This window comes from Typopeltis vanoorti, chromosome 9 (assembly GCF_054136105.1).
Source record: "Typopeltis vanoorti isolate ZY-2024b chromosome 9, IOZ_Tvanoo_1.0, whole genome shotgun sequence".
NCBI classification, from domain to species: domain Eukaryota; kingdom Metazoa; phylum Arthropoda; class Arachnida; order Uropygi; family Thelyphonidae; genus Typopeltis; species Typopeltis vanoorti.
The window spans coordinates 40,952,306-40,975,392 of NC_143557.1; the positions used below are offsets into that span (position 1 = coordinate 40,952,306).

At 34.1% G+C, this 23,087-nt stretch overlaps 1 protein-coding gene across 1 annotated transcript in view; it reads left to right on the forward strand.

Moving 5' to 3' along the window:
- Nucleotides 1-23,087, forward strand: part of LOC150103000 (uncharacterized) — a 361,006-nt gene that overhangs the window by 58,845 nt on the left and 279,074 nt on the right. The window contains exons 4-5 of the mRNA XM_090397703.1: nt 4,470-4,538; nt 16,843-17,003. Coding sequence (XP_090253829.1) covers nt 4,470-4,538; nt 16,843-17,003 — 230 coding nt within the window. The remainder of the gene's footprint in view (nt 1-4,469; nt 4,539-16,842; nt 17,004-23,087) is intronic.

Here is a 23,087-nt window from a genome sequence, read left to right on the forward strand (position 1 = left end):
CTCCCACTGTAAAAGCTTATCTTACTGAAACAAAATCTACCATTAAAAGCTCTTTTAGTGATGGACAATGCTCCTGCTTATCCCCCAAATTTAGAGGAGGATTTAGTTGGTGAATTCAGTTTCATCAAGATAAAGTTTTTGCCACCCAATACCACTTCTATCATACAACCCATGGACCAGCAAGTGATTTCAAAATTCAAAAAACTGTATATTAAGGTTATGCTTCAAAAGTGCTTCGAAATAACCAATGCCACAGAACTGACTCTTAAAGAATTTTGGAAAGAGCATTACAACATTCTTCATTTCTTAAGGATCGTCAATAAGGCATGGAAAGAAGTTTCTATTAAAACAATGATTTCTGCTTGGAAAAAACTCTAACCAGATTGTATTTCAGTCAGTGAAGTGGTAAACTGTGAAGAAGAGTCTGTTGTAAATGAAATTGTGTCTTTGGGTAAAGCTATGGGATTAGAGATGAGTGATGAGGATGTAGAGGAGTTAATAGATAATCATAAAATTGAACTCAGCACATAAGAACTTCAATATCTTCACGATCAACAACAAAAAGAAGTGGAAAAAGAAATTTTTATGGAAGAGAAGGATGCCAAAGGATGCATTTCCAATGTTGACCTTCAAGAATTATTCTCTGTTTGGGTTAGAACACAAACTATTGTGGAAAAATGGCACCCTAATGAGACAGTAGTGACCAGGAATATCAACTTATTCGATGACAACATGATGGGTTATTTTGAAAATATCAAAGAAAATCAACAGCGCCAAACAACATTAAATAGATTCTTCTCTGCAGAAAAAAGAGAATATGAATCGGCATTCTTGATTCCAGCTCAGAAGCAGAAAGAAGACGCTTACAATGGGGGCATTATTTTCGTCTTTGTGATTTTTATATTAAAAAAATATTCTTCACTGTTATTTTTGTGTTGTAATAATTAAAATTAATAAAATAAATATGGACAGTTCTCCTGCTCATCCCCCAGATTTAGAGGAGGATTTAGTTGGTGAATTCAGTTTCATCAAGATAAAGTTTTTGCCACCCAATACCACTTCTATCAAAATTTAAGTTAAGTTATTAAAATGTTAATAACTTAACATTTTAATGTTAAGTTATTAACATTAAAAAGCCTAAAATAGATAAAATAAAAAAATTATTGAAATTTTTTGGCTATGGGAACAGATAATTTTGCTTTCCATTATTTATTATGTAAAATCTTGATTCGGACTTTGAACAATTCATAGTTCGAACGAGTTTCTGGAACGAATTAAATACGAACTACAAGGCACTACTGTATATGAAAAAATAAAGATCTGACAAACACAAAAGTAAGAATATACGAGGGTGGTCTGAAAAGTTCTTGGCCTAACAATGAAAAAATGAATTTATAATTTCAAAATAATTTTTATTTTTCAACATAACCTCCCTTAAGACTCCCTTCCGTCCACTGCTTTTCATTTATTCCAGTGATGCTCCACACCATTATCCCGTCCCTGTAATGGTTCTCAGTAAGATCTGCAAAATACCCCTCAACAGCTGCAATCACCTCTTGATTCAAAGAAAAACACTGACCAGTGAGGAAGAGTTTTAGTTTTGGGAAGAGATAGAAGTTAGAGGGAGCCAGATCTGGGGAATAGCATGGATGTTCCAACAATTCATAGTTCAGATCCCTTAATTTTTCCATTGCCAAAACATCTTTGTGGACAGGTGCATTGTCCTGATGAAAAATGATTTCATTCTTCTGTAAACTGGGTCTTTTCTCATGAATTTATTCATCTAGTCTGGTTAAAAGATCAGAATAATATTTCCCAGTTATTGTTTTACTTTTCAAGATAATTAATAAATAAAATGCCTTTAGCATCCCAAAACACCGATGCCATGATCTTTCCTGCTGATGAAACCGACTTTGTCTTCTTTGGCACTGAACAACCGACTTCCGTCCACTGCTTTGACTGCTGTTTGGATTCTGGTGTGTAATGGTGAATCCAAGTCTCATCCATAGTAATAAATCTACGCAGAAAATCAGTTTTATTCTTGTTAAAACGCTCCAAGCACTGTTCAGAAATTTTCATGCGAGCGCATTTTTGATCTGCTGTGAGCAAGCATGGCACCCATCTTGTGCAAAGCTTTTCATTTGCAATTCTTCATGCAAAATATATCCTACATGTTCTTTTGAAATGCCAATAGTCTCAGCAAGTTCACACACTTCGACTCGCCGGTCATCCAATACCATATCGTACTCTTGATCGTTGATTTCTGGTGTTGTTACACTTTTTAGACATCCATCACATAAATCATCTTCAAGGCTGCTACGGCTACGTTTAAACTCAGCAGCCAATTTCCTAATTGTCAAAAACGAAGGAGAAGAGTGCCCATAAACTTTTATGAAGTTTGAATGAATTTCTTTTGCCGTGAAACCTTTTACAAAGAATTTTATAACCTCACAATACTCAATTTTATTAATTTCAAGGGATGCAGACAACACTTTTGCTTCCGACAGCTATATAAAACAAACTACTTGATAGAATGACTTGCAATTTCACATAGATGGTTATGACAGATGTACCGACTTGGAAAAAAAAATCGTGCTGATAGTGTTGCCATCGATGGTCGAGGCTGAGAACTTTTCAGACCATCCTCATATAAATCAGTAGTCCTGTCAGTATTGACATATGCATTAGAAAGGAGAATAGAATCATCAAAAATACAACACATAAAATCACCACGTTAAATGAAATATTAAGAAAAGTGGTTAACAAAAAAAAATTCGATAGACTAACACTTGGGTGAAAAAGAGAAGATTGGAATGAACATGTTAATAGGATGGATCCAAGAGACTGGAAACCAAATACAAAATGACCATTTGGTAGACCAGGAAAGCAATGGACAGACTTCCTGCATTGAATTATTGGTAATACAACAAACTGAAGCTTAAAGAAAAAAGAAGAAGCTTTTTTTTTTTTTATATCTAATTTGTTACGTTTCTGTTGAGATTTTGTATGTGCCCAAGCTGACTCACTTGCCAGGAACGTTTCATTTTTTTATTTTTAAGTTCTAACATTTTGAGCCTACCAGGAGATTCTGATTTTTCTCTCTTTGCAGACAACTTTTACCACAGGTTTCCTGGCTGAGTACTTCAACCAAGATGCATATAGTAAAGCTTCACAGTTTTTTTCCAATTCTGGCATTAAATAACTAAGATTTATTTTTTTCATCCAAACTCGTTCACCAACATTTATATGATTGAATCCACCAAACTTCATCACTGAAAGCTGCTCGAGTTTCTTGCATATTAAAACTTACATATACATTTTTATTTTCAATGCATTACTTATTATTTTTTATCCTGGTTAACACTAAATGGTGATCTTCATATTTCAAATTTTCTCTGTCCCATACTTCTGAAGAAATTAATAATCTAATCAACAAAGCTTTTTTTGTTTCTTATGTGTTCTCTTTTATGTATATTTTTGTTGAAACATATTATCTGTAATAAATTAGTCAATTTTTCAAACAGAAATCCAGCAGTTATGTACCATTCTTGTTGGTCCATCTTTTTTTGCTACTCTACCATTTTGTTATCCAATAAGAACCAGCTTTTCTTTATTTTGTGTCAACCATGGTGTCTCTAGTTACTGAGAGGCTTTCATATATTCACACTGGTACTTTGGTATCAGAGATGGAAGTAAGTCACATTTTCCATTTTGAAATTTCCATCATCACCACTGTACTTGAACTTGCCTGCTATTCAAGAAGTGGAACATCTTATTCATTGTTGAATTATACACCTGGTAAAATCCTTGTTTAACTGGACCATGACTAAACTGCCTTAACATATTATTATGTTGCAACATTGTATTGTATGTGCAGTTTAAGTCCAAATTGCCTGGACTTATTCATTGTGTATTAGTCTGAAGTCCTAGATATTTCTCTACATTCCTTACAAGCTCTGCAGCAGTCTCCAAGTTATCTAGCTTTTACCCTCCTCCTTCCCAAGGCATGTTTAATCAAATAAAGCTGTTAAGCAGAGAAAGTTAGTTTGTATGATATCTATCACTATAAAGCATCATCATCATCCCTGTTTAATGATATGATAAAATAATATAAACGATAAGGTTGTATATTTCAATTATTTTTATTATATATGATATGAAAGGTAATAATCAGTCATATGGTACGTGAAAGTTTAATTCTAGCCAATAATGTATTATCAGTGGTAGTAATAAAGGCAAAGGACAGTGGTAAGCAAAGCAATAAAAAAGAAAAAAAATACAAAATGTCTTAACTGATTAACTTTTTTATCTCTCTTTTGAATATACTAAGCTAGGTTGTAAGCATGCATGCACGCATACACATTCTTTTTAGAAATTGTAAGTACATATTATTTCATATATTTAAATTTTGTTTTGTTATAAAATAAATGCGATAGTTTACTTTTTTTTTTTTTTTGCAATTTTTTTAGCTTCATTCTCGTATTCAGCAGGCAAGAGTCAAAAGGTATCAGAGTTTACCTATTTATCATGCTTTTCAAGTGAGTATATATATATCTATTCTTCTTTGGTAACAGAACTTTTGCTTTCTTTCTCTTTCCCCTTCCCTTCCCTTTTGTTGTATGATATGAATATCTTTTGTAATGTGTGATACAGTTAGGGTTCTGATATAATTGGTGACTTAGAGTAATACATTTCCATTTGAGCGCATGTATAAGATGAAACTGAATCTGCAGACCCATCACTAAGGGATAGCAACTTAATAATTTATTTAAAAGTAATATTTTAAAAACCATTTCAGCTGTAGAATCTAGGTACTGCTCATTTGATGAGATTTTACCTGAAAGGACAATTCATATGAGGACAATAATGAGAGCATGCTATATAGAGAAGAGTTTGCTGTTTTTTTCTCTCTCTCAGCATTTGATCATTATAATCATTAATTTCTTGATATGTACCCTAAAGGGGTACATATCAAGTGTAGGCTGAACATCCTAAATGGGTGTTCAGGCTACTATGACAGTGCTTCATGATTAAGTTTCATTATTATTAATCTCCTATAAAACATTTTCCTCTATTGTTCTACTACTTGTCAGGATGCCAATATTATCATATCTAACATTTCGAGCTTCTAAGGCACTTCTGACTGAATCAATCCATCTAGCCCTTGGTCTTCCTCTAGGTCTCTTTCCTACCCTACCATCTTGGCATCAAACACCTGCTTTGCTAAACTTTCCTCATTCATTCTATTTAAGTGGCCTTACCACCTTAGATTAGCTCTGCTCACACATTCTTTTAATGCTAACAATGTCAAATTCCTTTCTAATATCTTCATTTTTAATATCTTTCTGCCATTGATGCCATCTGTTCACTCCTCTAATTTTTCTCAGACCTCCAAACTCAGATCCATAAATTAGAACTGATTTGTGCATAGTCTTGTATACTGCTAGTTTGGTGTTTTGGCTAATTTCTCTCTTATTCCATATAAATTTATTCAGTTGGCTACCCACCATACCAGCTATGTTTATTCTGTTGTCTATTTCCAGATTTAACCTGCCATCTTAATTAAAAACTATGCCTAAATAGCTGAAATATTTTACTTGCTCTATAGGATCTCCATTCAGAATGCAGTTGAAGTTTTCTATGTTTCTGCCTTCATTTAGTTTTGGAAATCAGTTATTGCTGATTTTCATGCCAAATTTGTTACAGCTGTTATGCAATTTAGTTAGAGAACGACACCTGTTCTGTATGTGTTTAGGAATACATCATTATCTGTATAAAGCAAAGAGACGAGTTTGACAACTCCAATCCTAATATCAGGTTTAATGCCACTTTCTTTCATAATGTGATCCATATAGATGATGAATAAGGGTGGAGATAATGTACATAATTGTCTTATTCCTGATTTTACATCAAACTATCTTCCTGTATTTCCTTCAGTTCTAACATCTGATTTATAACTTTACTCAATGTAATTGTAGTGTTTTGAAAAGCTTTCATCAGGGCACCTTTGTCATGTGCCTTTTGCACATCTGCAAAACTTAGTACAGATCCTTGTCGTATTCCCATGATTCCTCAACTATTTGTCATAAGGTGAAAATCTGATCTTGACAACCTTTGTTTGCCTTGAACTCAGCTTGTTCTTCTTCTTAACGTTTCCCTTCCACAATTTTTCTTAACCTTTTCTCAAGTATACTTGCATAAATCTTACCAGGAACACTCATTAGGGAAATACCTTTGTAATTTTCACATTCAGTTTTGTTTCCCTTTGCATAGATAGGTAGTATGAGAGCTCTGCTCTAATCATCTGGAATTTGACCCTCTGACCAGGCCTTCTGAATTATGCAGTGCACCCACAGTCAAACTTTTATACATCCATATTTGAGCATTTCAGGTCAAACACAATCTACTTTAACTGCCTTTCCACATTTCAATTTTTGACAGCTTGCTACCTTAAGTACTGATATGTACTCCTCTTTGCTCACTTCCTCTTGAAAATTTTCTAATATGGTTCTATCACTGCTTGGTTCATTTAACAAAGTAATTACTACAGACATCTAAGATATTCTTATGTTCAGTTTTTATGTCACCTTTATCATCTTTGATTCCTTTTACAGTATTCTTTTTTTTTTTCTATTTCTAAGCTTTCTCATTAGCCTCCAGAACATTTTTGCCTCTTTCTGATATTGATTTTGTATATTCTTACTGAAGTCTTCTCATTACTTTTGCTTTGCTACTTATACACATAGCTTACCTGTCTTACATTTTGCTCTGTATTCCTTTAGGGCATCTGCTGAATTATTTGCTAGTAACTTTTGGTATACTTTCATCTTGTTCAAGATTGCTACTTCAGCATCTTGAGTCCACCATGGTGTTTTTATTTTTCTGTCCTTGTAGACAACTTCACCGCATACCTCCCCTAGCTAAATCACTAGTTTCCTCAGAGTTTGCCATTGAGACTCCAAGGTTTGGTTCTTTTTTCAAACTACTTCATGTGTTCTTTAATAGTGTTTGTACAGTTGAGTTTATAGTTTACCTGTGAAAGCTGCTCAGCTTTAATTCTTTTTAAAACTTTTCTACATACTGTTCTTTTCAATGTGATATTAATTTTTTATCCTACTTAGCACTGAGTAATGGTCACTTCCAGTTTCAAATCATCTGTACACTCTTGCATCCTGCACCTGCATGAAGATATCATTATCAACAATGACATAGTCAATGAGAATTTTCTTATTTCTTGTGTCTTCTCTCTACGTAAACTTGTGCTATCTTTAAATTGGAACATCATGTTAGTAATGACTAGTTTGTAACTGCTGCAGAAGATAAAATATATTTGTTCAATGAGACTTCATTACAATATTTCATTCTGAGTAAAAGTGATTTTGTTCATTGCTTAAAGGATTAAGCAAGAGAATAGTATAGATAAGAATCAGCTGAGGTAAATAAGATGTTAAGTAAACTTAATGTTGGTGAAGAAGTAGCATTGGATGACATATCAGTATTAGTACATTCCCCTATTTTAAGGGAATTAAGGAATTAACAGCAAATTTAGCTTAGTTTAATAAACGTCTTGCAATGGAGAAAGTGCCAACAGAGTGGAAGGGGAAAAAAAAAACAGTTTCACTTTACATAAGAACTGTTAAATCAGATGCATCAGTTTACATAAAGTAAGTAACAACCCAGGGTATTTTTAACATTATAAGATGTAATTGCAAAGTTCATTCAGAACTTACCATATTGCTGAAATAAAATGGATGCAAAGTAGAAGCTGTTAATCATCTATTATGAGATCTAAAATCCATCAGTAAATTCCACGTAATGAATTAACATAAGCCTATCATGTTAACTCATTGCAAAACCCATGTTTCCCTCCCCCTTTAGCTTCAGATGAATGACTTATACCATTCAAGAAATAGTTGTGTGATACTTTAGTTGTATTTGTTTAATTGAAATTAATCTAACAGATAAGCTTAGGTGTTGACGGTTATTCATGCCTTATTTTTCATGATATTAACAACACCACACAATTTTATCAAAGAGATGTTTTATTAACTTATATTTTGCTGATTTTCAACTCAGCATCATCAGAGCACAACACATTTGTACACACGACAGTGAGTGAGTGAAATAATATAATTGCAAAGGACAAAAGATCTAAAGTCCTATTTTTGGTGCCCTCTAACGAAATGGAACCCATAGCAGTACCATTAATCTGTTTGTAGAATTTTCCTCCCCATGTAAAGTAACCCATTCATGATAAATTTAAATAATTCAAAAATATCAGGGGGAAATTTAGACTTCATTAAATCAAGAGTGTCTATAAGTGGTACATTGGTAAATAAAGAGGTGACATCAAAACTAACCATTTTGTCTGAATTTTTTAGGATAAGATTTTTAACTAGTGTTTTGAAATGGACTGAATTTTTTACAAAAGTAGAGGAGTTGCCAGTAAGGGGGGGGGGGGGGACAAGCGACTTGGCTAAATGCCGGGCCAGTTTATGTGTTGGACTATCTATGCTATCGACTATGGGGCGTAGGGGAATATTAGTTTTGTGGATTTTTGGTAATCCATAAATACGGGGTGGTTTAACATGAATTGGTTTTATTTTCCTGATGATTTCTTCATCTATGACGTCACTTTTTTCAGTAATTTTCGGACTTTTTTCTTTTGAGACATCGTAGGGTCTCGATGTATAATTTGATGCATGGAACTGTCACATAGGAGATCTTGCATTTTTCTGTTATACTCTTCTTGATTCATGACAACTGTTGTATTTCCTTTATCGGCTTTTGTAATAATAATATTTTTATTATTATATAACTTTTTAGGGCAGTTATTTGATTACGTGGCATATTGCTTTTTGGAGGCTTAGCCTTGTTTAGAATACTTGCTATATCTAGTCTCACGTTATTGGCCATCGCCAGCAGAAGATCATGGATACCCTGTTCCTTTCATCATAATTTCTAGTTTAGGCATGACGGTAAAGTTATGCCCTAGGCTGAGAGCATTTTTTGAGTCAGCAATGGCTTTGAAAGATTCTCCCAACCTTAACAAATATGGTTGAATTAATTTGCCAAAAATTTGGGATTGTCCTTTGCAATTACATTGTTTCACTCACTCATTGTCGCATGTACAAGTGTGTTGTGCTCTGATGATGCTGAGTTGAAAATCAACAAAATATAAGTTAATAAAACATCTCTTTGATAAAATTGTGTGATGTTGTTAATACCATGAAAAATAAGTTATGATTAATTGAAATTAGTAAGCTTAGATTAGATTAGTCAGAAGACTGAAATAATTGGATGATGTTCAGCAAAGTAATAATGATCAAAAGCAGAACTGCCATCAGTACTTACAGGAATAGCAACATAATTAAAAGAAGTAACAATGTTTAGCAGTGTTATAATAATGGTAACACAATATTGTTGATGATGCTGTTATATATTTCTGTAAATGCTGTGTAATTTATAAATCATAATAAATTATTTATTTACTGCATCTAAGCACCTGTATTTAATTTATTCAACAATTATTGGTTATCTACCAAGAATAACAGATCATTATCCTTTGTTTATAATAATCCCAATATGTGTAGATACTTTTTTTAAAATGGAATCCTGTATAAAGATTAAATGAAATTAACCCAAATCAAAAAATAAGTAAATAAAAAAATAATAAGCAAATAGATATAATAGAATAAGTAAATAGAAACAGGAAGTGATTGTCAGACAAAAGAAAAATATTTTGGGAAAATTTGGGGAAAAGAGCAAAGCTAATAATAATGACAAATACCTGTTGGATTTCTACTCATGACATGGACTGGTTATTACTAACACCATGTTCCAACATAAAAATGTGCACATATTCACATGGAGAGAAGAGGCAAGGAATAAGAAAAGTCTCATTGACTACGTTATTGTTGATAGTGATGTTTTTAAAATTGGAACCGATCACTATTTAGTCTTGAGCAGGATAAAATTGAATTTCATATTGAAAGAATGACATGTAAGAAAGTTTTAAAGTGAATAAAAGTTGAGCAGCTCTCAGATGTGAATTGTAGACTAAAATACAGAAATATTATTGAAAAGAAAATGAAAGAGTTTGAGAACAGGAATCAAACCTTGGAGATTCAGTGGCAAACTCTGAAGGAAACATTGATTGATTCTGCCAGAGAGGCATGTGGTGAGGTTGTGTGCAAGGATAAAAAAATCAGAACTCGATGGTGGACACAGGAAGTTAAAGAGGCAGTGAAGGAAAAGAAGAAAGCATATCAAAAGTTCCTGGCAAATAAGTAAGTTTTTGCTCTTAGTGAATACAGAGACAAATGTAAGAAAGCTAAACACTGTGCAAAACTAGCTAAACAAAAGTCATGGGAGGACTTTGGCAAGAACATAGAAAATAATTATCAAGAAGGTGGTAAGATATTCTGGAGGTTGTTGAAGAAGCTTAGAAATGGAGGAAAGAGTGCTGTAAAAGGAGTTAGAGATGATAAAGGTGACATGAAAACACATATCCTTACAGACATGTATAATGTAAGCATTATGGGAAGAGTCACTACCCAAACTAGTTTTGATCTTTATTGAGGTCTCATCAGTGGGAGCCAGACTCAGAGGTGATACCAAAGTTGAAGTAATGCAGAAGTCATACTTTCTTATATGAGTAGCCAACAGGTTTCACACTATTTAATTAAAAAAACTCCTGCTGATGAGACCTCAAAACCGGTCTGGGTAGTAACCCTTCCCGTAATGTGTAGCATTATACATGTCCATAAGGATATGTGCTTTGTATTATGGGATTCTAAGGCAAGTGATGTGAAGTTATTAGCTTTTATATATGAGTTGCCAGTCCTGAAAATACTTCAGGTGCAAACTTTGTTTGCTTGTACTTGCATAAAGGATTAAACCAAGAATATAATTTCTTGGCATCTTTAATTTATAGTATAGCCAAGTGGAAATACTTCCAATAACTGTCTTTAGGTGGGAGATGAATTTCATTGCTCCAGAATGATACTGATGTCCTGCTAATTCAAGCCTTGAAGGAACTTGAAAAAAAAAAAATTCATGTTTGTTCTCTAGAGCAGGGCTTTTGGTTTATGCAAAAAAGTAAATAAAAATTGAAAAAACATCCTTAGTCCACCCCAGTACTTATGAACTACATGTCACAAACCTTCGTGCTTGGGAGTCACTTAAAAAAATAATAATATATATTTTGGTAATTAATTTAATTAATATTACTCCCAGATTGCACTTTTGTTCTTCCTCTTTAGGATAGCAGAATTTTCATCATCATCATCATCATACGTATCAAGGATTTAGGCCTAGTATTGCCTGTTCCGGCCTTAGACGTATCAAGGATTTAGGCCTAGTATGGCCTGTTCCGGCCTTAGAAGTCATCGTTGAATCATTTAAGAGGATGTCCTGGTTTTCTTTTTCCTAATGGCTTGTACTTTAAGGCTTGTTTTGGTAATCTTTCTGTTTTCATTCTTTGAACATGTTCCATCCATCTATGTTTATATTTTTTAATTTTTTCAATTACTGGTTCTTGGTTTAATTCTTTCATAATATCTTCGTTTCTTTTGTGATCAAATAGGGTATACTTTGCAGTTTTTCTCATAAACTTCATTTCTGCTGTTGTTAATCTTTGTTTGTCTTTTTGTTTTATTGTCCAGATTTCGCTTCCATACATTAAGACCGGTAGGGCTAATGTATAGCAGAATTTTCAAAGAATATGAATAAAATTGAATAATATAAATTTGAAAAATAGTAGTGTTTGTAATCACAAATGATATAAGTATACTGATATAGTGCAAAAGAGAGCATATGAAAGGAATGCTGGAAGAAGTGAGAAAAAAAAGAGAGAGATAGAAAGACAGAGAAAGAAAGTGTGAAAATCGTTTATTAACAAGATATGGAAGTACAAAGTTCAGAAGGAGGGTTTTGATAGCAGATGATTCAATGCACATGCTCTGTGTACAAAACGGGTGTGAGCATTTTAATGTGTGGAGTGAGTTTGATGGCAGAAAAGACTATAAGAGAGAGCCTACACTTGAATGAATTTGGCATCAGGAGCCTGGAGAAATTATTTATTGGGGTCAGATCTAATACAGTGAGTCAGGAAACTAGATCATATTGAGAGGAACACCGAATATTTGTGCATAAGTTCAGCTAACTTAATATCGATGAGCATAGGAATTGTGTGAAGGGGTGACAGACCCATATGCTTTGAGTTTGGACTTATTGAGTGTATCTAGTGAGAGAAAAAAAGAAAGTTGCCTAACTGGGCCAAGTATACCTGCAGATCTAAGTTGACAAAAAAGCCAGAAGCTGGCCTGGTTAGCTGAGTGGCTGCATTCTCGAATCCTGCTGTGGGCATGAATGTTTGTGATTGTCTGTGAAAATGCTAGTGGTGGTGAGCAGTGGATGCTGTCGGTGCAGATGGTGCAGTTCCCTGTAGTTGGTGGATCGAGTGGTGGAGACGGAGAGTTGTAGAGGAGGTGCCCTCCCTCAATTAGTCTTTGGACTCCTTGGAGGTGTCATAATAATAATAATAACAATAACTTACGTCTATACACAAATGCCAGAAACAAAGGGGTTGAATTTGTTGCTTTGGTGAATATGTTGTGGCCTAAGATTGATGAAACCTGGCTGTGAGAGTTAGATGTCATCATCATCATGCGTATGAAGGATTTAGGCCTAGCATGGCCTGTTCCGGCCTTAGAAGTCATCATTGAATCGTTTAAGAGGATATCCTGGTTTTCTTTTTCCTAATGGTTTGTACTTTAAGGCTTGTTTTAGTTATCTTTCTGTTTTCATTCTTTGAACATGTTCCATCCATTTATGTTTATATTTTTTAATTTTGTATTTCTGGATTTAGTAAAGGGTATAGTACTGGTTTTACTCGAATATAACTCGCCCTCGCATATATCTCGCACTCATGATTTTACTTTATGAAAAAAATAAATTAAAAGTTTTGCCATATAACTTGCACACAAAAAAAAGTTTAAAACTTGAAAAAAAAATAGATGATGTTGTTGTTATGGCAGTTTTAAATATTTTGGAATTCTGTTGAAGAGAATCAGCATTTCAACTCAACAGTCATCGGTTTGCCTTTGTCATTAAGTCGTGTGATCTTTTGTTAATACCACGTTAATCATATGCATAGAGATGGAAGCAACCGTAGAGGAAATGTGGGAGTGAGATCACTGACCTACTCAATCTTGGATTGTGCAGGGGTGAAATTTAGGTTTTACACGGAGTGGATGGCAGCCGGTGGCTACATCCTGACTCTGGCAGGGATCTGTTGTGCAACTGAATTTTGACAAATTGGGACATGATTTTGCAAGAAATAATTGCCAAGAGTTTTTTTAAAACCGACATCTCTAATGCCCAGGATGGGAGTAAAGATGACTATTTGAGTAGATAACTGTTTGTTTTAATTACAGAAGCATTGTTGCTAAAGAGATTCAAATATATAGCTTGAAGAAGGTGATAAGCCAATCGCCTAAATAACGTTTATGAATAAAATTTAAATGCATTCATTTTATAAATAATGTGAGCAATTATAAATTATAATGAATACTGATTGTTTAATTATGAATGTTGGTTTAGTGTTTTTTTTTTTTTTCCCTGAAAAACTTTAGTTTCCGAAAATTCCCGCATATATCTCACACCACGATTTTTTTAACTTTAATTGCAGGGAAAAAAGTGCAAGTTATATTCGAGTAAATATGGTATTTATTATCGTCGTCATCATCATCATCTTCAGAATTCCTTGGACTCGAACTCATCATGGCAGGTCCCACTGTTACACACACACACCCATACAGCTCATCATACAGCGCTTAAATCCATTCATAATTTCTGCAATCACCAAACCCTCAGACAATGCAGTTTAGTGATTTACCACATTCTCATCAATGCATTTCAGCCATTTACCACACTCTTAGCCAATGTCCCATCATTTACCATCTCTCTCTCTCCATGCAAAAACCCTCCTTTGCTCACACCCTCCTTATTTTAAAGTCACTTGTGATAAATACTTATTTAGTTCTTTGGAAATAAAGAAGTCCTCTATATAGAAAACATTTCCTTATGGAGTGATATATAAATGTTTATGTGCATTTCAATTTATCAAAATAATCCATTGTGATGGTCTTGCAATTTTAGCAATGTGACCCCTAAACTTCATTTCTGTGCATTATCACTCCCAGATCTCTTCCACCTCCTTCAAAATTTGCCTATTAATTGTACACTCTGCATCCCAACCTTGCCTACCAGATTTCATGACCTTGTCCACTCACTTAATCTATTGATATCCTCTAGCAAGGTCACAACATCTCCTCTACTTCTCATAGTTTTTCTGAACTTTGCATCATTGACAAACTGCTGCATATCTCCAGCTAAGCCAGTCATTTTCTGGAACAGACTTTGCAAAGAGTTCACCAAGGATTATAACCTCCATGTATTTAAAAAATGTGTCAATAGATTTCATCTTTGTTAACCTTTGGCAAAACCAGTCAAAACATCAAAGTGACAGTATACTAAAAAGTGTTCATATGAGATCTAACACGTGAGAGATCTGGTTTAAAGCTGAGAGCTGGGTAAAATAAAAAACAGTTTACCAAATTATGAGGTTAAAGATATCAGAATTGTTATGAAAATGAAAGGATAAAATTAAATGGGAGAACTATTAGTAAGAGTCAGTGGTTAGTAATGGTGTGTGAACTGGATTTTTTACTTGGAGAGTGGTGAGTGAATGAAATGGATTACAAGAATTAGTTGAATACCATGAATGAATTTAAGGAGAGGCATGATAGGTATTATTATTATATGTATAAAAGTTAGTGGAGTCACCCATGATGTGTCTTCTGACTATGGAGATACTCATATAATAATAACCATATTAAGATGAAGATATTAAAAAGAAACTGAACATTGTATTCAAGAATGCACAAGCAGAGCTAATTTATGATGATATATTCACATAAATCGAACTGAAGAAAGATTAGAAAAATAGGTATATGAAGCAGAAATGCAAAGGAAATCCAAAGAAGGAACATAATTTATATGGTCACTTAGTATTGTGTCAGAGGACAGAAATGTATGGAATAATCATATTAGTGTTATGGTAAGTAGTATTCCATTTAGGAAAAATTTAGGAATGACAGAAGAAATGGAAGAAATACTAATGATATGAGATGATCTGAATCCAATTGGGGCAGAAACTCATGAAAACAATAATTGTAATAATGAACCAAGTAACAGTGAGTTTGAGACTATCTGTTTAAATTTGAAGCCAACAAGATGAAATATATGGTGGTGTATTTGCTATAAACCTCATGATTCAGTTGCTGGGGATGAAGAATTACATCATCAAATTATCCTGATGGCTACTAAATAAACAATCATTATGGGTGACTTACATTATTTGAACATTCATTTGGTAGCAAAGAAAACTTTTCATAAGGATGAAGAAGAATTTATTGAGCTATTACATGACAACTTTCTCAAGAAGCATGTGAAAGAAGCAACTCAAGGTCAAAGAGTGTTAGATTTGATCATAGCAAGAAAAGGGGGTCTCAATTAAGAATATGACTTAAATTAAAGATTCCAAGAAATTATATACTTGGTTCAGTCCTTTATCCAAGTGTAAGCAAACAAAGTTTGCATCTGAAATATAATCAGGACTGGGACAACTCGTATATAGAAGCTAATCACCTCACATCACTTGCCTTAGTATCCCATAATGCAAAGCATATATCCTTATGGGCATATATAATGCTATGCATTATGGAAAGGGTCACTACCCAGACCAATTTTAACCTTTATATTGAGGTCTCGTCAGTTGGAGCCAGACCCAGAGGTAATACTAAGGTTGAAGTAATGCCGAAGTCATATTTCATATACGAGTTGTCTAAGAATATGACTGTTTTACCACCAGTTGATGACGGTGATCGTTCCTTACATTAGTGGGAAGTAGCTAGGCTCTGCATAGGTTACAGTCATCTTACATATTCTTATTTACTGATGACCCACTTATATCTGAACCATGTAACACATGTCTCACCCATTTATCATGTTCTGATGGAATGCCAGCACTTCACTCATGAGAGGAATGAAACCTTTACTAATCTGACTGAGCCATATACACACAGACAGAGCTTATCAGAATCACACAAACTGCATGAAGTTTTTAACTTTTTACAAAGAAAACATTTGGGGTTGATGATTGATAGAAACCTGAAATTTAGGGGACATATTGCAAAGGTGGTGAAGGTAACACAGAGGATTGCTGCAATAATGAGAAGGACTCTGACCTGCAGAGATAAAACAGTTATCGTTCCGTTGTATAAGACCCTGATCGGACCACACTTGGACTATTGTTCTCAGATTTGGTCCCCAGAATTTGAAGGGGATAAACCAACTGTGGAAAGGGTACAAAGGCAGATAACAATGGTTTCAGGACTGAAACCATCTTTTGACTCCATGGAGGCCTGAATAATAATAATAATAATAATAATTGATTTATACCATTATATTTGATTATAAATTTTGTGTATGTTTAGATATTACATTGCTTAACTTAATTTTTAAAATTTGCTTTTTGTACATGTTATTTACTAATTTATCTCTTTATTATTATTATTATTACCTTGTGTACTGCTGTAGCCTTTGATTTTGTGCAGTATGACCTTTGCTGTTCTTACAACAATAAACCTTAAACTAAGCATTGTTTTCAGTTGATTTTGAGTATTATTTAGAAATAATAATTTCATCAGTTATAAATAACATATTATTTACTCTTCATCTTATCTAATTTATTTTCTGGTACTTTCCAAACCATAGGAACTTAGAGCAAATCAGACAACAGAATCAGAAGCAATGCAACGATTGATAGATAAGCAGTTACTAGAAGCAAAATTAAATGGGGGTGAACTTACTGGATCTGATTTAGATCATCTGAATACTACATGGAGAAATATTACAAAGCATCAAAAGTCATATAAGTATATATATAATTTTTTTTTTTTTGTACTTTTACTTTTGTATAAATAAAGCAGAACAGAAATTTTTTGCAGAAAGCTTCTAGTATTGGGACTACCATGATTTTAGATAAATAACAAGTTTAATAAAACAAACAAATATAACTGTACAAGTTTCATCAGTTGTCAGACCTACATAGTCAGGAAGACTGGCAAAAGTTATATACAAAAAAGACTAGAAACAATTAATTACACATATGACATGTTCATATGTATAATTAATTGTTCTGATTTTAATTGTAATTAAAATCAGAACTTCACAATAGGTACATACAAATAATTAACCAGAATAAAAAACATCAAATTAATCATTGTATTTTGTACACCGGAGGTAAAGAGCACTATGTCCATGGTTACTTGTCCACTTAGTGCTCTTTCCTCGATACTATGATGGCACAATGCCCTTTCCAACTGGCTAATCTGCTTATTATTACACACAGGAGATAGTACTTTTGCACAACTGAAAAGAGTGCAAAACAAAGCATTAAAATATACCTTAAACTCAATTCCGTAAAAAAAATAGACATAGTGCCCTTTACCTCCGGTGTGCAGATTATGTTGGAACAATGCCAGTTGTTGTTGACACATTCTGTAACTGTGTGTGTCATTTCCTAGGTCCGTGGTAGTTGGATTTTTAACGAAAGCACATCAAACTTGGTGCAGGAGTGTAACAAAAATTAAGTCTTAATTTTTGTTACATTGTGAGCGGATCCTTAGCATTTCAGACACTTTCTTGTAAAACAATTATGATTAATATGAAGCAATATTTTTGTTCATTGTCAAACTACTTGATGGCCTTTGTTAGTTGTATGGAATGCCAAACCTGATTTATGTTGTCTTCTTTTTTCAATACCTTTTCGTGTTCAGACACAAAAATTTCCCCCAAACCTTCCTGTCTGACCTATAGCAAATGCCACAAGAGCAGTGAATCTCATAAACACCTGGTTTTTTTTCATGGGATGATATTGAGGTTTTAGCGAATGTAAGAACCTAGAGATTTTATGCAATGCTAAAAAAGCTATATAAATGTTGTAACTCACAGTGTGACATTGTCACTTTGTTGGTACAATTCTTGATGTGAGGTGGCGTGATTTTATTCTTAAAATCTTGTTTAAGTAAAGGAGTTGCTGGAGGCTGTTGATTGTCTTCGGTTCAGGTAATGCAGTTCTTCATTCCTGTTAACTGACATACTGGATATATCATATACTCTGTCTCATAATGTTTTAATAATGCCTATATTTTGTAATGGATGATGGTGTGAAGTGGTATGTAGAAATCTTCCAGTTACGTTAGGTTTACTGTATCCTGAAAAGGTCAATCTTTTTTTTATTCTTTGTTTACTTTGATGAAAATATCAAGAACATCAATTTTTTGTAATCTTGCAGCTCAAGAGAATTTTATGTTGGGCTGCAAACTGTTCAGATAATCTTTAAAATTAATTGAATGATCCATTGTTCCTGACCCAACAACAAATCAAAAAAAAAATCATCTAATACCTTTTATTCCCTTATAGGGAGTAAATGATGCCATTTTATCCCTATCTAACATTTGGAGAATGAGGGGGGCAGTTCAATCCCCATCAGTAGCCAGTCAGAGATAGCCAGCCCAGGATTATCACTAATTATACATGGCACCATGCAGCTGACAAATGACGCCATCTTATGGTCCTTAATCTTAACACTATGTTTTGCTATCTGAAAACATTGTGGGTTCTATGGTTGATTTTCTTGAGTTTACAGAACGAAAAAATTGTTTGCCCAACCTCAGAAATTGACAAAATTGGGAGCCTGTCGAAAAAAGGCTTAGTAAAAGTTCCTCTAGTCGGCGACTAGAATAGAACTAGCGATGTACTGTCCACAGCAGTCTATCGCCGTGGACAGTACACACCACTTCCACTGAGCTACACTGGTGCTAAACAACAAAAATATCATCAGTGTAATGTAACCAAGTTTTTGGTTTCTTGTGATAGTTTTTAATAGCATTTATTTCAAAATTTTCCACATAGAGGTTGGCCACATATAGCTGGAGATATAAAGGGGGGGGGGGAGAACCCATGGCAAGTCCTTCTTTTTGTTCCCAATATTTATCTTGAAATATTTAAAAAAAAAAAAAAAGTGTTTTCCACATAGTGTTTGAATAGTCTGTCTGTGTTTGGTGGGAAAGGGTTCAGAAGCAGATCCACTGTTTCATCCCTAGGTACATTAGTGAAAATTTGTGTGGAGCTACCAGGTTCACACATAGGAAACATACCAAGTTTGCGATCGGAAAACTCTCTCGTCTACAATTGATCATAACGACATATTTTTTTTGTGTGTATTTTTGATGTCCCATAAATTCTTGTGACTAATAGATGTTTTGATGCTAAATATTTTTTTAAATTCTTCTTTTTATATGCCGCTTCAAGCCATCTTCCATTACAAAAGATAGGCATGATTAAAACATTATGAGATAGAATATGTCCAGTATGTCAGCTAACAGGAATGAAGAACTGCACTACCTGGGGCCTAACCTCACCCTGAATGGTTATGAATCCAAGACAGCCAATAGAATTCTTAATACATTTCATATAATTTCCTAGATTCCACTCCATATAATTGTATGGAGTGGAATCTAGGAGAATGGTGACTAGTGCAGTACCTCAGGGTTCATTACTAGGACCACTACTCTTTAATTTGTATATCAATGACATAGGTAAAGATTTAAGAGGATTGTTCAGCTGTTTGCTGATAATGCAAAACTGGGGAAACGGAATAGTTGATAAAGGTGATGTAGATATCTTGTAGGATGATTGTCAATTGAATGTTGCAAAATGTAAGGTTATGGACTTCAGGTTGAAAGGTTGTTATATGTTATATCATATTGATGGTATTGGATTACAGGAAATTGATGAGGCCAGGGACTTAGGGATAATGGTGGACAAAGAGTTGAAATTCAGAGGGCATATTGCAATAGTTGATAAAATAGCTCAAAGGATTACTTGGATGTGAAAAACATGCTAGCAAGTAAAGATAAGGAAGTTAATATCCCTCTTCAAAAGGCCATGATTTAGCCTCATCTGGGTTTCTTGGGGACCAAGAGATGGTAGAGACGATTCAGAGATGAGTGACCAAGATAGTGATAGGTCTGTGAACACTCCCTATAAGGATAGGTTGAAGGTTTGTGGGTTGCAAAGTTTAGTTGATAAATAGAAAAGAGGAGACATGACAGAAACTTTTAAGATATTAAATGAGTATTTTATAAAACTTTAATATAAAATTTTATAGTTTTATATAAATTTTGTTTATAATTATAATTATACACGCGTACGAGGATGGTCTGAAAAGTTCTCAGCAAGAGATTTTTTTTCTAAGTTGATATACATCTATCATAAGCATCCATGTGAAATTGCAAGTCATTCTATCAAGTAGTTTGTTTTATATAGCTGTCTGAAGCAAAAGTGTTGGTTGCATCCCTTGAAATGGATAAAATTGTGCAGTTATAAAATTCTTTGTAAAAGAAGGTTTCACGGCAAAAGAGATTCATTCGAACTTCATAAAAGTTTATGGACCTCTTCTCCTTTGTTTTTGACAATTAAGAAATGGCCTGCTGAGTTTAAACGTGGTCCTATCAGCCATGAAGATGACCGGTGAGTCAAAGTGTGTGAAATTGCTGAGACTATAGGCATTTCAAAAGAACGTGCAGGATATATTTTGCATGAAGAATTGCAAATGAAAAAGCTTTGCACAAGATGGGTGCCACGCTTGTTCACAGCAGATCAAAAACACACTTGCACGAAAATCTCTGAACAGTGCTTGGAGTGTTTTAACAAGAATAAAACTGATTTTGTGCATGGTTTTTTTACTATGGATGAAACTTGCATTCACCAGTACACACCAGAATCCAAACAGCAGTCAAAGCAGTGGACAGAAGTTGGTTGTTCAGTGCCAAAGAAGACAAAGTCGGTTCCATCAGCAGGTCATTGCATCGGTGTTTCGGGATGCTAAAGGCATTTTGTTTATTAATTATCTTGAAAAGGGTAGAACAATAACCAGGGAATATTATTCCGATCTTTTAACCAGACTAGATGAAAAAATTCGTGAGAAAAGACCCAGTTCACAGAAGAAAAAAATCATCTTTCATCCAGACAATGCACCTGACCACAAAGGTGTTTTGACAATGGGAAAATTAAGGGATCTGCACTATGAATTGTTGGAACATCTACACTATTTTCCCCAGATTTGGCTCCCTCTGACTTCTGTCTCTTCCCAAAACTAAAATTCTTCTGATTTTTAGTGGAACCTGTGGCATAGTAATTAAATAATAAAGCAACACGTAAAAACCACAGTGATATCTTTAATTAGTAAAAGGACAAATATTTCGTACTAAAATTAATAGTACATCTTCAGGTGTCTGTAATAGGAATGGAATACAAGCAAATCGTTCGGTGGATCACCTATTAAAATGCAATTGTTACCGCGTGCTAGGAAATAATAGAAATTAAATGGCTTTTTTACATAAGATAAAAGTCTCCCAGATCTTTGAGAGAGACATACAGTCATTTCTATTTAAATTCGGTCGGTGTAAGATAGTTTCACAACTCTCTTTGAATAAGCGTTCATATTTGAATCTGTATCTATGGAGGAGAACTGCTTTATCACACTGGACACTAGGAGTAGAGTCAATACTGTGCTGCGCCAGACCAGACTTCAGAGGTTTGTTATAATCAATATAATGTTGATGTTCTTTTATTCTTTTTTCCAAAGAACAGCCAGTTTGTCCAAAATAAGAGACATCGCATTCGCAAGATATTTGGTAAATGCGAGCCAAAGATAGAGAAGGCAGTTTATCCTTTGTAGAAGGTAATAAAGAAGAAATTTTGGTGATAGGAATATATGTTGGAATCAATCGATACTTTTTCCGAATTCTACCTATAGGTTCTGAGATTCCTGGAATGTATGGAATAGGAACTCTGCGGACTGTTGAAGAAACTGTAGATGTTGGAGCATAAGAATCAAGTATCTGTTGGATTTGATTTGAGTTGTAATCATTTGATTCCATTAACATTTTTAATAATGTAAAGTTCTTGTTGTAAGATTATTGGGGAAGAGCAAACTTTATGTACTCTATGAATTAGAGATTTAAGAATGCCAAATTTTTGAGACGTGGTGCGCAGACTATTTGTGAATGCCAGTAAATGTAGGTTTTCGAAAGACACTTGTAGATAATGTACCAGAAGACGTTCTAGTGAGGAGGATGTCCAAAAATGGTAAAGTACCAGAGTTTTCTTTTTTTATGGTGAATTGGATGCATGAGTGAAGGTTATTTATCCGTTGTAGAAAGGTGGAAAGTTCATCTTCAGTGTGTGGCCAAACAGCGAAAACATCATCGACGTAACGGTACCAAAGAGATGGTTGAGGATGAATGGATGAGAACATAATATCTTCGAATTGTTTCAAATAGTAGTTTGCCAATGGTGGAGACAGAGGCCTACCCATCGCAGTACCTTCAATTTGTTTGTAGATTTTGTTTTTCCAACTGAAATAACCTGAGTGGATGACATATTCGAATATCCTTGCGATATCTGGAGGGTAATCTTCATATAAAGAATTGACTGTGTCAGTTAATGGGATATTGGTGAACAGAGAAATGATGTCAAAACTGACTAATATTTCAGAATCTGTAATTTTAATATCCTTGATTTTTTCAAGAAAATCTGTTGAGTTTTTTATATAGAATCTGGAATGACCAGTGAGAGCACTTAAAGAACGTGATAATACTTTTGCAATCCGATAAGTTAGAGAATCAATGCAATTTACGATAGATCATACAGGACAGCCTTCTTTATGGATTTTTGGGAATCCATAAAGATGAGGAGTTCTTCCAAAGTAAGTGCGTATTTTATCCACGTAGTTAGGATCCCAACATAACCTCATCAAGTAATTTATTTAGTTGTTTAATTTGTAAATTAGTAGGATTACGTGTGATCTCTTGGTAGGTCGTGGTGTCTTCTAATGGGCTGGATACTTTTGTCTCATAGTCAGTCTTATTCATGATTACAATAGCTTTTCC